Consider the following 14,318-nt stretch of genomic DNA (forward strand, 5'->3'; position numbering starts at 1 on the left):
ACATGGTTGACTCTCAACTGCCCTCTGAAATGGCCTAGCAAGCCACTCAGTCCAAGGGCAACTAGCAATGGGCAATAAATGCTGGCCCTGCCAGCAATGCCCATATCCCACAAATGAATAAAAAAGACAGAGATGTGGGTTCAGCTTGGAATCTGTCCTGGCGGAGGTGCTGTCAGTCTGGGTGTCCCTACCTAAGGTGTCAACCAATCATATGGTGGGAGGCAATGAAACAGGTAAGGTTTTGGGGTGGGAAATGATAGAGGTGTGCAGGGGAAAGCACTCCTGCTTCTCCAAGCCCACAAAGATACTGCTGAATCCAACCCTGCTGCTCCCTTCTCGGCTGAGTTTCCTGATCTTGAGAAAACCGGACCCTCAGCCATTAAATCTAAATTCTGAAGCATTCGGCTAAATGAGCTTGTTTAAATTACTGAAATTATTGACCTTGAGAGCAGGCTGCCCTGGAACCCATTCCGAGTAAACAAAGCTTGCAGTGGGTTTGGGTTGAATTTCCAGACTTTAAGCATGAATGGCAGCTCAGTTCAAGGTGAGGGTGTATTGTTCAAATTTCCCGATAGACTTCCATAGCCATTTTGACTCATTTGCTGGTGACCTGAAGGAGCTTAGTTAATTGCAATATTCCTTATCCATGTAACATCTTGTGTTTTTCTTTCTGAAATATTGAGTTGGATTTGATGCAGTCTGCCGCAGCAGGAAACATTGTGGCCTTGCCCACTCATTTGAGGAGATACCTCACTTCAGTCTCCCAATGGCAGCTAAATGCTCCCACATTAAGTCAGAGAGCAGAAGGGGCCGATAGGATTCGCAGCTACTATCTGTGAGATGTCAATTAGGTTCATTGATGAAGCAATTGATTCCCATTAACCCTGAGCCCACTGCAATTTAGTGGTGATTTGTAGATTAAATCGAGCCTGCACAGTTTTCCTGCTCCCTTGGAAGGCCGTTTCGCCAGCCATGTTGGGTTTGCCAGTGGCCTTCCAGGGAGGTCCATCATATTCAAGTTCTCTGTTCCTGATTGAGGGATTCAGCACCGGAAAGGCAGTGTCCACTGAAAGCCACTTGCCTCCAACCCCCTGTCCCACGCCTCTCCTGGGACCCCCACCCCATGGTCCCCAACCTGCTTTCACTCAACTTTGGTCTGGAGTCCTCGTGACCCTGACCTCTGGTGGGTGCATTACCTTCAGCAGCCACTGCTCCTGTTAACACCAGCAGCTTGGATAATAGGTGGAATGGAACACCCATGAAAATTCTAACCCACATCCCTTTACAAAAATCAATGAATCTGTGAATGTATTCATTGAAGATTCATTATCTCATGGTCTGTTTTTGAACATTTTCATTGTCTTATTTACCTATAGATCAATGATTTATCTTGAAAAGTAATCAGTTGGTTGCACAGTACTAAATGATGTTTTGGGAGGCTGATAATGGACAATATAAATGCAGGAACCAAATGATAAAATGCTGGAAAATCTCAGCAGGATTGGCGGCTTCTGTAAGGAGAAAAGAGAGATGACGTTTTGAGTCCAGATGACCCTTTGTCAAAGTTTGACAAAGGGTCATCTCGACTCAACGTCAGCTCTTTTCTCTCCTTGCAGACATTGCCAGACCTGCTGAGATTTTCCAGCATTTGCTCTTTTGGTTTCAGATTCCAGCATCTGCAGTCATTCGCTTTTATCCAATATAAATGCAGGTGCCAGAATTCTCCAAACAAAAATTCCAAGTGTGGAATTCGCGGGAAAACTGGAGTAATTCACGCTCGCTTTTTCAGTGGGAGTTCACACTGGAATCTTCCACACTCTGTGAACTGCAGAGGCCACCATTAGATTTCAGAGGACGGGGCCTATTTCCACCTGGGAGGCTGAAACCAGCGGGGGTCTGAGCATGCGCAGTGGCCCTGAACGTTTGCTGGCCAACTCATTCGTGGCCTGCCAGCCCTGACTCAGGCCCATCCCGATCTCCAGCTCTTCCGCCCCCCCCCCCTCCCAAGGCAGTGCCGACAACCCAGCAGGCAGACCCCACACCAATCTCCAGCCATCCCCCCACTCCCCGCAGTGCCGACTCCCCCAGCAGGCTGACACCCTCGCCCACCCTGATTGCTAGCCTCCCTCTTGCCCCGACCAATCCCAAATGCATACTGGCGGGGGGACCCCCCCACCCACACCAATCACCCCCTTGGCATTGCCCCATGTATGGTGGGCAGTGCCAAGGTGCCCCCTGGGCATGGGCACAGGGTGGCACTGCCAAGGTGCCCATGCCCAGGGGGCATCATTCCCGGAGGTCCCAATTTTCTCTTCCCCCCCCCCCCCCCCCAACCCCCCCTTCACTCCATCTCCCGTGAGATGCGCTCGCGGTGGAAATGCATGCGTGAATCCCAAGCATGCCCGGCTGCAAGATTCCCCCACCTCATTGTGCTCGAAAATTAGGAAGAATAATTGCTGCTGATATTTTTCAGAAGCTTAATCCATTGATACCAAATTCCTCTCTGCATAATATTAGCACAGATCTTGATCCATTTGTTATATCCAGGTTAGCAGCTGCATTTTAACAGCACCAAGATAAATTTGGTGCAAGTGTATTCGAGAATGATGCAAGAACAGTGCCATTCCTAATATTTATTTTGCAATCAGGAGAAATATCACTCTCTGAATGGGAAGACATGGGCTCTAAATTCAATATACTTGCATCCAATCTTTGAGTGTAAAACAGGCCCAATGATGGCAAGTTTACCATTGAGTCAGCCTGGCCAGGTTTGTATGTGTCCAATTCAGCAAGGACTTTTTAATAAGGTGATTCTGGAGCCCACTTGATAAGAGGCTCCTGCGCCCATTACTGACCCCATTCCAGAAATTTTTGAGAAGTAGCAAAAGTTTGTGTTTCCATCAGCTGCAACTACTTTACCCATCTTTACAGCCACTGAGCCATTTTAGGCCTTGGAAGCAGCCGAAAGATAAGTTGTTTTTAGCAAGTATAGCTGTAGCTGTTTAATTAACCAACCCCTGCTGATTGCCTCCCCAATCCCTGGACAAAGCTGTATGATGTGGCGATGCCGGCATTGGACTGGGGTAAACACAGTAAGAAGTCTCACAACACCAGGTTAAAGTCCAACAGGTTTATTTGGTAGCAAAAGCCACTAGCTTTCGGAGCGCTTGCTGCTCCTTCGTCAGGTGATTGGGAGTTCTGTTCACAAACAGGGCATATAAAGACACAAACTCAATTTACAAAATAATGTAATCTGCCCAGCCAGATCCAGACTGACATGAATATGATTGAACGCACAGCTTGTTGTACTAATGTGATGATCAGGTCTGACAACAAATTTAATGGATGGTCTTTGGGTCTTTCCATTCTTGTGTGACTTAAACGAGGGTGAAACAGGTCATAGCTGTTTTAGCAGGTAATTAATGTGTTCCATTTTTAACACAATTTTCTCCACACCTGAGATTATTTATATCCCATCAATTATTCACCTGTTTTAACAGAATATGTTATTAAAGCTTGGCAGCAAATTATGCTGCTTTCTCTATTTGTGTGTATCAATGCAAAATTCTTCACTTAATTACATGCCAGTCATTGTGACAGTGAACACTAGGAAAATAATGGGGAAAATTCTGAAAAACTTTCATGTGTATGGTTCTGATATTTAGATAAATTGGAGAAATATTTATTTTAGCAAAGTGCCAAATGAGGCCCGCACCCTCCCATCCAATTGAAAAGTCTGTGAAATTTCATAAAGACACTTCTTCCTTTTCTTGGTAGATTGCTTCTTTAAATGATAGAATAACACAGCACAGAAGATCATCATGCAGCCCATTGTTCCTCTTTGAAAGGGCCATTCAATTAGTTCCATAAAGGCCTGAAAAATGGCAGATCCCTATCTAAAGATGTGGAAACAAAAGCGACGCAATAGCTTGATGCTGTGATGAGTTCAGATTAATTGAAGTGGGGCATCAAGGAGTGAAGCTGAGACCTTCTCTAAGGACAGATCCTTCCGGGTTAGAGAGTGGAAGGTCAGAGGGTATCATGAATACACAGCAAAGTGCAAGATTACCAAGAAGGAATGGGGTGAGAGGGAAATGACGAGGAAGAAAGATCTGGAGGGGATTAAGGAACCATATGTGTGTCAGCTGTGGCTCAGTTGATAACACACTCGTCTCTGAACTACATAGAGCGGGATTTACCAAGCACCCCACTGCGAGGTGGTCCACCATCTTATGGTCCCGCCATTGTCAATAGGGTTTCCTGTTGAATGGGACCCCTTGCCTCCAGGAGATCCTTGGCGGGGTGCGTTGTTGGTGGGACTGGAAGATCCTGCTGCCATGAAGTGGTAGGAAAGTTCTGGCCAAGGTTTTAGGTTCAAGTCTCATCCAAGGTTGAGCAGATAAAATCAGGGCTGACACTCCAATATAGTACTGAGGGAGCACTGCGCTGTTGGATGTATTGACTTTCAAGCGAGATGTTAAATGGAGGTCCCCTTTGGCTGCTCAAGTGCATGTAAAAGATCCCATGGTACTATTCTGAAGAAGAACAGGGGATTATCCCCAATATCCTGAACAATATCTATCTCAATCAATGTTGCAATAAAACAGATTCCCTGGTCATTGATATATTCTTTAAAAAAGTGTTTATGGAATACAGATGTTAATCTGTGTTGCTGACATAACCAAAGCAGAAACACAAAGGGCTGTTGCAAGTGCCCACCTGAAAGTGTTAAAGGAATTTCTTCATGATTTTTCCTTAATTGGCCACAAGCATTTTTTTTTTTTGCTTCTTTCAGGGGTTGGAAGCTGTGAGAAGACGGGCCTCATGATAGTTTACCGCTTTTCCTCATGTATGCTTTTGTATCTTTCATTCATTGGCTTTGTCTATAATTTAGATTGTTAATGTTTTATCTGTGGTGAGTTGTGCATTGCCTGCTGGGCATTAAGATGTCTGCCTGATTTCTGATGTGCGTCACCAGTCTGTGATGTTCTCCGCCATGATGTGGAGATGCCGGCGTTGGACTGGGGTAAACACAGTAAGAGTTTTAACAACACCAGGTTAAAGTCCAACAGGTTTATTTGGTAGCAAATGCCATTAGCTTTCGGAGCGCTGCTCCAGCGCTCCGAAAGCTAATGGCATTTGCTACCAAATAAACCTGTTGGAGTTTAACCTGGTGTTGTTAAAACTCTTACTGTGTTCTCCGCCATCTGTGATAAGAATTAAAATTTATCCCCGAGTTCCACTTGGAACTTATCTGAACTGTTTTTGAAAAAGCACTAACGGAATATTCCTTCCACTTCCTGTTTCAAACACAAAAAGCCATTGAAGGTTTATACTGAGAATGAAGTTCCAGAAAGCATTGAGCAATTAATACAAATGTGGTGGATCATTCATCTTTTGTGCTGATTCCTGTTAAATACAACAGCATTGCATTTTAAGAAGGATTTATTTGTGCCATGAAGCTTTTGCTCGCTGAGTCATTGGGTTTGTTTTACAGTGATAAAACCGCAAAATTACAGTTAGTGGGTAATTGAGTGATTTTTCTTTTGTGTTTTGTTTTTTTTATACAGACGCTGCTTTCTGAAGTAGAACTGCAGGTGGACAATCTTATCAATGGGGTCTATGTGAACATTACTGCTGTCTGTCCTGATGGGGCTGAACATCCAGGCCACAATAAATGCAAAAATGTGAAAGCCAGTGACACAGTAAGATTTGTATTCAACATGAAACTCCACACAATGCTGCATACTGTTAATTTAGATTTATATTCCTTTGGGTTACACAATACATGTCATACTTTCCAGAGTGATATTGCATGCTTTATCAATGAGTGATTTAATATTCATTGTCTCGGGTCAATATTAATCCCCCCCTCCCATTTGTAGCAGCTATTCACATTTAAATTGCAGAACATCAGGAAGATTAAGGCAAATTTATTATTACTGCTCAGTAGAGGTCTTGATTTAAATATAATTGGTAAGAAACCATGGGCAGAATTTTGCTGCCACAGGAATCTTAACAGGTGGGACGGAAAATCTGGCACACCGCTTAAAGGTCTGTTGACCTGGGGTGGTGGTGGTGTGAGTTGGGAGGGGGGGGGTGGTACTTGGGACACGCATGGCTGATCTTCTGATATTTTGTCAAAAGAAAGCAGGGGGACATGTTGTGGTGTGGGCCTGATAGAGGCAGCAAGGCAGGATCCACAGAAACAGGACGCCCTGATCTCAAAGTAAAGCTAATGGCCCTGTAACGACCCCAGATGGAAAAGGAGAACACCCCCGCCCCCGGAGTACAGCGGACAATCTGCCCCCACCCCCGGAGCACAGCGGCCAATCTGCCCCCACCCCCGGAGCACAGCGGCCAATCTGCCCCCACCCCCGGAGCACAGCGGACAATCTGCCCCCACCCCCGGAGCACAGCGGCCAATCTGCCCCCACCCCCGGAGCACAGCGGCTAATCTGCCCCCACCCCCACAGCACAGCAGACAATCTGCCCCCACCCCCACAGCACAGCGGCCAATCTGCCCCCACCCCCACAGCACAGCGGCCAATCTGCCCCCGCCCCCGGAGCACAGAGGCCAATCTGCCCCCACCCCCGGAGCACAGCGGCCAATCTGCCCCCACCCACGGAGCACAGCGGCCAATCTGCCCCCACCCCTCAATGGGAGGGCCCAGGAACATCGCGCTCGGAAGTCCCGTTTTGAACCTCTTGCAGGATCTAACGGCCATGACAGGATTTATGCGCAACGTGAACGGGCGCAGAGAATCGCGCCGTAGGTAAGTGGACAGATAAATCTTTTGAGGGTGTTGGCTAAAGAACTAATGTTGGCTTTTCTTCAAAGTCCTCCAAAATATCTTGGTTTAATATCTCACCTTTGCACTCCTTCAGCACCACATTGAGTGTTTAAGTTAGCTTGACTGGAATTTGAACCTGTGCTCTTCTGACTTGTATGCAAGAGGCCCGCTTGCTTCCTAAACTACATTGCTCCTATTTAAGCAACACCTCAATTTTAAAAGTCCCATCTTTGCTTTCAAATTCCCCTCACTTCCTTTGTAATCTCTTCCAGCTCTACAACCTCTGAACTATCTGCACTCCTCCAATCCTATCCTCTTGCGCAACCTTAATTTTGATCGCTCCGCCCATTGTGACCACACCTTCAACTGCCTGGCTTCTGGAGTTCCTTCCCTAAATCTCTTGTCTGTCTTTTTTCCTGCCTAATCTTTAAAACCTACCATTTTGACCAAGCTTTTGGTCACTTGCCATAATATGTCCTTATGTGGCTCGTTGTCAAATTTTATTTGATGCTGCTGCAATGTGCCTTGTGATATTTTACCGCATTAAAGGCGTTATGTAAGTACAAGTTGTTGTCGAAATATCCGAATGGTTGTGTATGGCCTTTCATCCCTCAAGGATATGAGCAGTGCACACTGCCTGCTGCTGACCAACTGCTGAAAACACATTGGATTCAAATCGGGTAATGAGGTGCAATGTTGGATTCTGCCTGTGGCTCACCTCAAAGTAATCAATTCCTACTGACAAAAAAGACACATTGCTGGTTACCACACAGCCATAATCAGGTAGAAGTTCTGCCTAAAGTCATCAGTTACTACCTTAAGTGCAACTTGGTTGCTGAAGATGATGCTGTTAAATTTTATTTAGGATTTGCCTGGAGTCCAATTGCTCCGTTTAAATGCATTAATCTCTGGAGACAATGTTGTTTCCTTTAAGGATTTCCTTTCACTTTTGAAAAGGAAGAAGAAGAGAATGTGGAAGAACCCTGCAGGGACTCCAGTTTCATCAGGCCTTTACCAACAGTTACCCACACACTTGCATTTACTACCCAAAGCACTCCTAACCTAAACGCTCAGCACTGTGTGAGAAGCCGACATTTCCCTTATCAAGCAGTATCTGCGATGGATTAAGTGCTTGCCTCAGACTTGAAGAATCGCCATCAGAGCGATGTACTGGGCAAAGCAGTGACTAACCGCAGACTTAAATGACTAGGCCTTATTGTCCCCTCAAATTGTGTCGGGGATATCTGTCATTTGCTACCAATGAGCTGTACATAACTGAACCAAACTAACCACTTCCATTGTTTTTTTGAACCAAATGGTTCATTTCCTTATGAATATTGTTCTTCAGCAAGAGAGAGTTGTCCAATTTTATCATGTGGCAGGATTCCACATGTGTAACTGATCATTGATACTTGATGCACTGAATATGTCCCCAAAATATTACCATCTTCCTGATCACAAAGACTGTGCCCCTTTAAGATGCTGCAACCAATACAATGTTGTAACAGCACTGGATTGTCCTCCCTCAGAAGTTTGCACCCAATGAAGTGTGTAGATATCTCTGGAACCTACTACCATGATGTTGAACCAGGGAATAGGACAAGTGGGGCCACGCCTGTGGGAAGAACTGCAACCTAAATGCACTTCCAGGAATTGAACACTATGATGGCATAATCTTAGTTATGCAAGTTCCTGTTTGACAAATGCATGTTTATTGTTGCAAACTTATTATTTCGTTAGTTGGAATAATTGAGTTTCTTAAATTTGTTTGACATCTGCTAGTATGAAATCCGATGACTCAATTTTATAAAAATATGACAAAATCCTGTGGAGATAAAAATAAATCTAGTTGTGTGTGTGACCTGAATGGGATTAACATTGCTTGTACGTAGGATTGGTCCCCAGTTTACACAAGTTATTACAGAAGATTGGAAGGGTCTTGTTACATTCAGATTCAGAGTCCCAGAAAATTTATGACCAATTAAAGATGATGTTTTGCTAAGCTACCAAACAGTGCTTCAGGATGTGTTTTTGGAGAGTTAATTTTTATCAGTGGCAAATGGCCGACAGTGACACCTTTTAGCCTATTTCCACCAGCATCCGGATTATCAATTTTGGCAGGTTGAAATGAAATGACATCCCAGGCTTTCACCAGAGCCTTGCAAGTAACTCTCATTAGCCAGTACAGATCAGGATGTGTGATGAAAATGGACTCTCCATGCAGTTTGGATGAACAAACTTGTGAAGTGTCTGCCACACAGGCAGTTGTTCCTTGGCATGGGTTGGCTTTCCCACAAGTCTCTAATGCTCTTCTCGACACCCCTAAAGTCAACCCTTCAAATGTGACATTTTCTGCAGGCCTCTCTTTTGATTGCTTTCCGCTGGCCCTCCAACCTGTATGGACTGGCTCATATTTGCCATCTTCTCTGATTGGTGAGCGGCTCCAAATGCACAAGTTGTTCACTGATGCTATTCACATGAGGCCTGAAAATGACGATTGCCTGGGCTCAGGAGGATTATACGCTTGTTCCAGAAATCACCTGTACAATTTAGTAACCCCAAAATTGCAGAATCCAATTGTATTGCGATTACTGGAGGTAATTGAGATTTTTATTTATTTGTTTGTGAATAGTTGCAGTAATCAGCACAGAATGTTTAAATACCCAGTTGAGATCAAAGCAAATTTAGCTTTAAACAGCTTGTAGAAAGATTTCCCAGTATAAATTTTCCATGACCATGTGCGTGCTGAATTAATCACGTGACCCTTGATTTTCAGTGGAAGCTTAACAATTAATAATGGTGGCATTGTAAAAATTATTGATATCTTGTTACTTCAATTATTGACAAAGTGGATTTATATCCTCCAGTGTATTATGGAATATTATGTCCTTGAGTTATTATTGCAAGTTTCAAACCTGCTTTAGATATTCTCTCCGGTACAATGGTGCTGGATATATCCATAAGCAGTTCAGAGTGTGCACATCCTGTGCAATATTTAATTCTGTTATGTGTCAGTCTTGGTTCAATGGCAACTCTTTTGACTTTGAGAGGTTGTGGATTCGCCCCCATTTCAAGCACTTACGAGTACGTAATCTAGGCTGACACTTCAGTGAAGTACTAGAATGTTGAAGATACTGGCCTGGAAAGTATAATTTGTGCCTCCTAATGATTGGGAGATGAGGGCTCTGGCTTTCCAGCTAGTGGACCGCAGGCTTCTTTGCTGTGTTCTTGTCAAAGGGTGAAATGGAAGCCTTGTTCAGGAATTGGGATTGGTGCTTGGATTGTGGATAAGCAGGGGAGGGATTAGGATTAGATGGGACCTGGTTTGGGGATCGGGAAGAAGGACTGAATTTGTGTTGGGGCCAGGGTCCTGAGTTGGGAGGGAAAACATGGATGATGCATCAGCAGAGGTATCTTGATCAGGATGGAGCCTGGGTTGTGGATCCCAGGATTGGACATCAGGGCGTGTTAATTATTGTCTGTGATCAGGTAGTTCTATGTTGGGAGCAGAGAATGAGGACGAGTGATGGGTGGGGTCAGGACTGCTGACCATGGGATGGGAAATCAAAATTAACAATTGGCCTCTTTTATATTAGATCAGTAGGAGCCCTTTAGCTCCAGGATCCTATTTCAGGTAGTTGCATCCTTTGTTGCAGTTGATCCCTTGGGCTGATTGCAGCTGGTGCTGTCGTGACCAGTCTCAGGGCAGGGCAGTCTTGGAGAGGGGACTTCTAAAACGGGTGTTGGCCCCTTATGCATTTCACCTGATCCTGCTTTAGGTGTGGGTAAAGGATGCCTCAGTCTGTGTGAAATATGGTGGATGTGTGGCACACTTCAATCTGGGAATGCACACATGCTTCCTACTTGCCATATTAGAGCTTGAATAGACGTAAGGAAAAATAAGTCTTGAATAAACCAACTTCTAGGATGCTGGCTTTCACAGTAGATATTAAACTATCTAATGAGGATAACGCTCCAATAACATTACTTAATGAAGAGCAGGGAATTCTTCTGAAGCCCTATCCAACATTTATTCCTTAGCTGACACCAGTAAAAGAGATTATTTCACCATTTATTTCTGTTGGACCTTGCTGTGCCAAAAATGACTGCTGCATTTGCTTACAATGCAAGAGTGACTACACGTTTAAAAAATGCTTCTTGATTTGTGAAACATTTTAGATTGTTCTGTGTTTATAAAAGGCTGTGTACAGTTGCAAATTTGTAGTTTTTCCATATGAGACATAACCTAGTGTGTAATAGATGACCCTGGTGCACAAGCACTTCTCAAACATTTTGACGTGAGATGGAGACATTTGGTAAGATGAGGCAGATACAAAATGATGATGAGCTGCTTTATTTCACAAGAAGCAAGGCAACATGTGTAGTAACGGCCAAAGCAAATTTCTCTTACTTGAGAAGTAATTTCCACAGGAAATTGTTGAGGCAAATAGCAGAAATTCATTTAAGATGAAGCTAGCTAAACATATGGAGGGTGGGAGGGTAAAGCAATTTATCGTTATGCTGATATGATCAGACGAAGAGGGGGTGAGAGGAATTCATGCAGAATGTGAACAACCGGCATGAACCATTTAGACTGAATGGCCTGTTCCTATGCTGTGCATTCTATGTAATGCCCACATGCAATTCAATCACACCTCTTCTCAAAAAGTGGGTGCGAAAAATAAACCCCTATATGGAGCCATGGCACGATCTCCCCAAGACGTGCCAAATCATTGGGCGGGTCTCTGGCCATTCCTGTTGGCAGGATTCTCTGGACCCTCTGGCAGCGCATCCCCATTCACCAGTTTCCCAGCAAATCAGTGTGGGATGGCTTCAATGGGAAATCCCATTGACAGTAGTGGAGGCAGAAGATTCTGCTGCCAGCGAACAGTGCACCACCTCCCCCCGCCGAGAAACACATGGCTGGAGAACCCTGCCTACTTTCGCTTTTATTTCCTAATTATTAACTTTTAATTACCTTCTGCCATTTTACCATGTAATACCTTGAATTAATCAAAGATTGAATCACAGAACATTGACTTCCTTATCTATTTTATTGATGTAATAAAATGGATGCTAATGTTTATTTTTGAGAATCATTGGGGGGGAGTTTTCCTGTTCCCGCCACAGGAATCGGAGAGGGCGGGGGGGGCGTTGACCTCAGGAGTGATTTTCCAGTTTTGGGACGAGTGTGGCTGGAAAATCCCACTCATTGTTTCACCTGCAACCCTAGAAACAAAGTGCTACATGCAAAGAACAAAAAGAATAAGACTAATATGAATTTATAATATGTATTTACAAATTAATCTGCTCCTTCACCAGCACTAACTTTCCCATTTTTCTTGGTTTAGGTTTCTTTTAATATAACAGTTGGAATGACAGATTGTTATGAGGGAGACAAGTACATCATTTTAAAACCCGTTGGATATAATGAAACAATTGTTGTTTCTGTAAGCAGCACTTGTGCTTGTCAGTGCAAAGGGCCTAAAGGTTATGCTGCTGGAAGATGCTTCAATAAAGAGCTTGACCCAGATTGTAGACTTTGCCAGTGTGAAGACAGAGTTACTAATTCTTCCTGCAAAGAACAATGTCTCATTGAAAGCTGTCGGCAGTACAAAGAACAGCCTGCGTGCAGTAATCGAGGGATCTGCAACTGTGGGAAATGCTTATGCTACCAGACCAAGCTAGGTAGAGTGTTTGGAAAATATTGCGAGCTGGATAACTTTTCTTGTCCTTATCACCAAGGCCGCCTATGTGCTGGTAAGATGACAAATTCATGAAAATCATTGACTTCTCTAGAGCTAGCTGTTTACTGTTTGTTACACTTTTTCTTTGATTATTGGTAAATCCAACAATAATGTGAAAGTTTTGATGTTTTACCGACATGTATAGTATCTTTCGAATAATATGTTTTCCAAGTATGGGGACCTGGCCTAGCAGCTGTGCGCAGCAACTCATTAACAGATACACATACTCAAACAACCCTTTGTATATTATCTGTGTTCTGAGAAATACCAAAGGCAATACTGTAAATCTGGGAGCAGAAAGCCTGCCAACAAACTAACCAACTTTCATATCAGCCTTCCCGCATGCCAATTTTATATCTCCCAGCATCTTAGTATGTACTGGGGAGGAACTATTACACGCTAATTAACTGTACTTATCTGCTTCCTAAGTTTGCCATTTAGCTATCAATAAAAATCGGCCTGAATTTGCTGAAAACGTGCCCTAATAATTGCATGACTGTAGCTTGTGTCATTGTTATGACAGAAATTTTAGCAAATTATGGAGTAATAACTTGCGGCATTGGCATGCTACAACTTGCTTGGAATTTGCCACTCAAGCAGTACCCCTCATTGAAATCATAATTACGAATCAGTGGCAATTGTGAATTTGCTGCAGTAAAGCTTTTGAAAAATAGTTTCACTGGAAATCTGCAAGTGGCAGGATTCACAAATTTGTCTTTGCATTTCCCTAGGTTTGGGGGTCTTTGTGGGATTCAGTACAGGACACATGAACTCTTGCCTATTGACTTATATTGCCATGCAGTGAACCTTATTGGAAAATGATCTAACTTTGAAATTAGCCTGATATATTCACATTTTCTGACTGTGAATCCAGTGAGGTCCTACTCATTGATGTTCATATTAATGCTAGAATACCATTAAAGCATTGCACTGGTTAAAAAGCTTGATTTGTTATATGACGCAGTATGTGGCAGAAATACCTGAAATGGAACCATATTTATAAATAATTGTTTACCTTAAATAGAAATTGCGCTACTAGTCCATCCAGGATTCTCCGAAAGTAGGAAAACGATTTTAATGTTATTATAACAATTTCCGGGGTTGGGAGGTTGCCAAATTTCAGTGTTACACTTTGTTGAAGATAAATTGTTCTTCCCATTTTCCCCAGTAATTGAAATTTCAAATAAAGTTTGGAAACTTTTTTAAAAAATCAAAATGTAATTATTTTACAGTAACATCTTCAAACGAATCAGTTGAATTGTTTTGTAACTTTTATTGTATCATTAAAACTTGTACTTGAAGACTTTAGTAGACTCTCCCAAAAAATACAGAAATTGAATTAATATTTTGTTTCCTGAGCAGTTACTTCACCGTCTGTGTGTGAAAAGTGTATGATTCGTCATTTATATAAATGACATTGACTATGTGGGGGTAGAATTAGTAAGTTTGCAAATGACACAAAGATTGGACGAGTGGTTAACAGTGAGGCGGAGTGTCTTGGGCTACACGAAGATATAGACGGAATGGGCAGATAAGTGGCAGATGGGATTTAATCCTGAAAAGTGTAAGGTGATACATTTTGGAAGGAACAATTTGACAAAAAAGTACTCTATGAATGGTAGGACACTAGGAAGTACTGTGGAACAAAGGGACCATGGCGTGTTTGTCCACAGATCTCTGAAAGCGGAAGGGCGTATTAGTAGGGTGGTGAAAAAGGCATATGGGACACTTACCTTTATCAATCGAGGCATAGATTACAAAAGCAGGGATGTCATGT

At 43.3% G+C, this 14,318-nt stretch overlaps 1 protein-coding gene across 2 annotated transcripts in view; it reads left to right on the forward strand.

The window, feature by feature from the left end:
• itgb8 (integrin, beta 8) overlaps positions 1-14,318 on the forward strand; it is an 80,402-nt gene that overhangs the window by 39,863 nt on the left and 26,221 nt on the right. For both annotated transcript variants that reach the window (XM_078238509.1, XM_078238518.1), the window contains exons 9-10: positions 5,571-5,705; positions 12,146-12,554. In XM_078238509.1, the coding sequence (XP_078094635.1) occupies positions 5,571-5,705; positions 12,146-12,554 (544 nt within the window). The remainder of the gene's footprint in view (positions 1-5,570; positions 5,706-12,145; positions 12,555-14,318) is intronic.

The sequence above is a fragment of the Mustelus asterias genome, chromosome 2 (genome assembly GCF_964213995.1).
Source record: "Mustelus asterias chromosome 2, sMusAst1.hap1.1, whole genome shotgun sequence".
NCBI classification, from domain to species: Eukaryota; Metazoa; Chordata; class Chondrichthyes; order Carcharhiniformes; family Triakidae; genus Mustelus; species Mustelus asterias.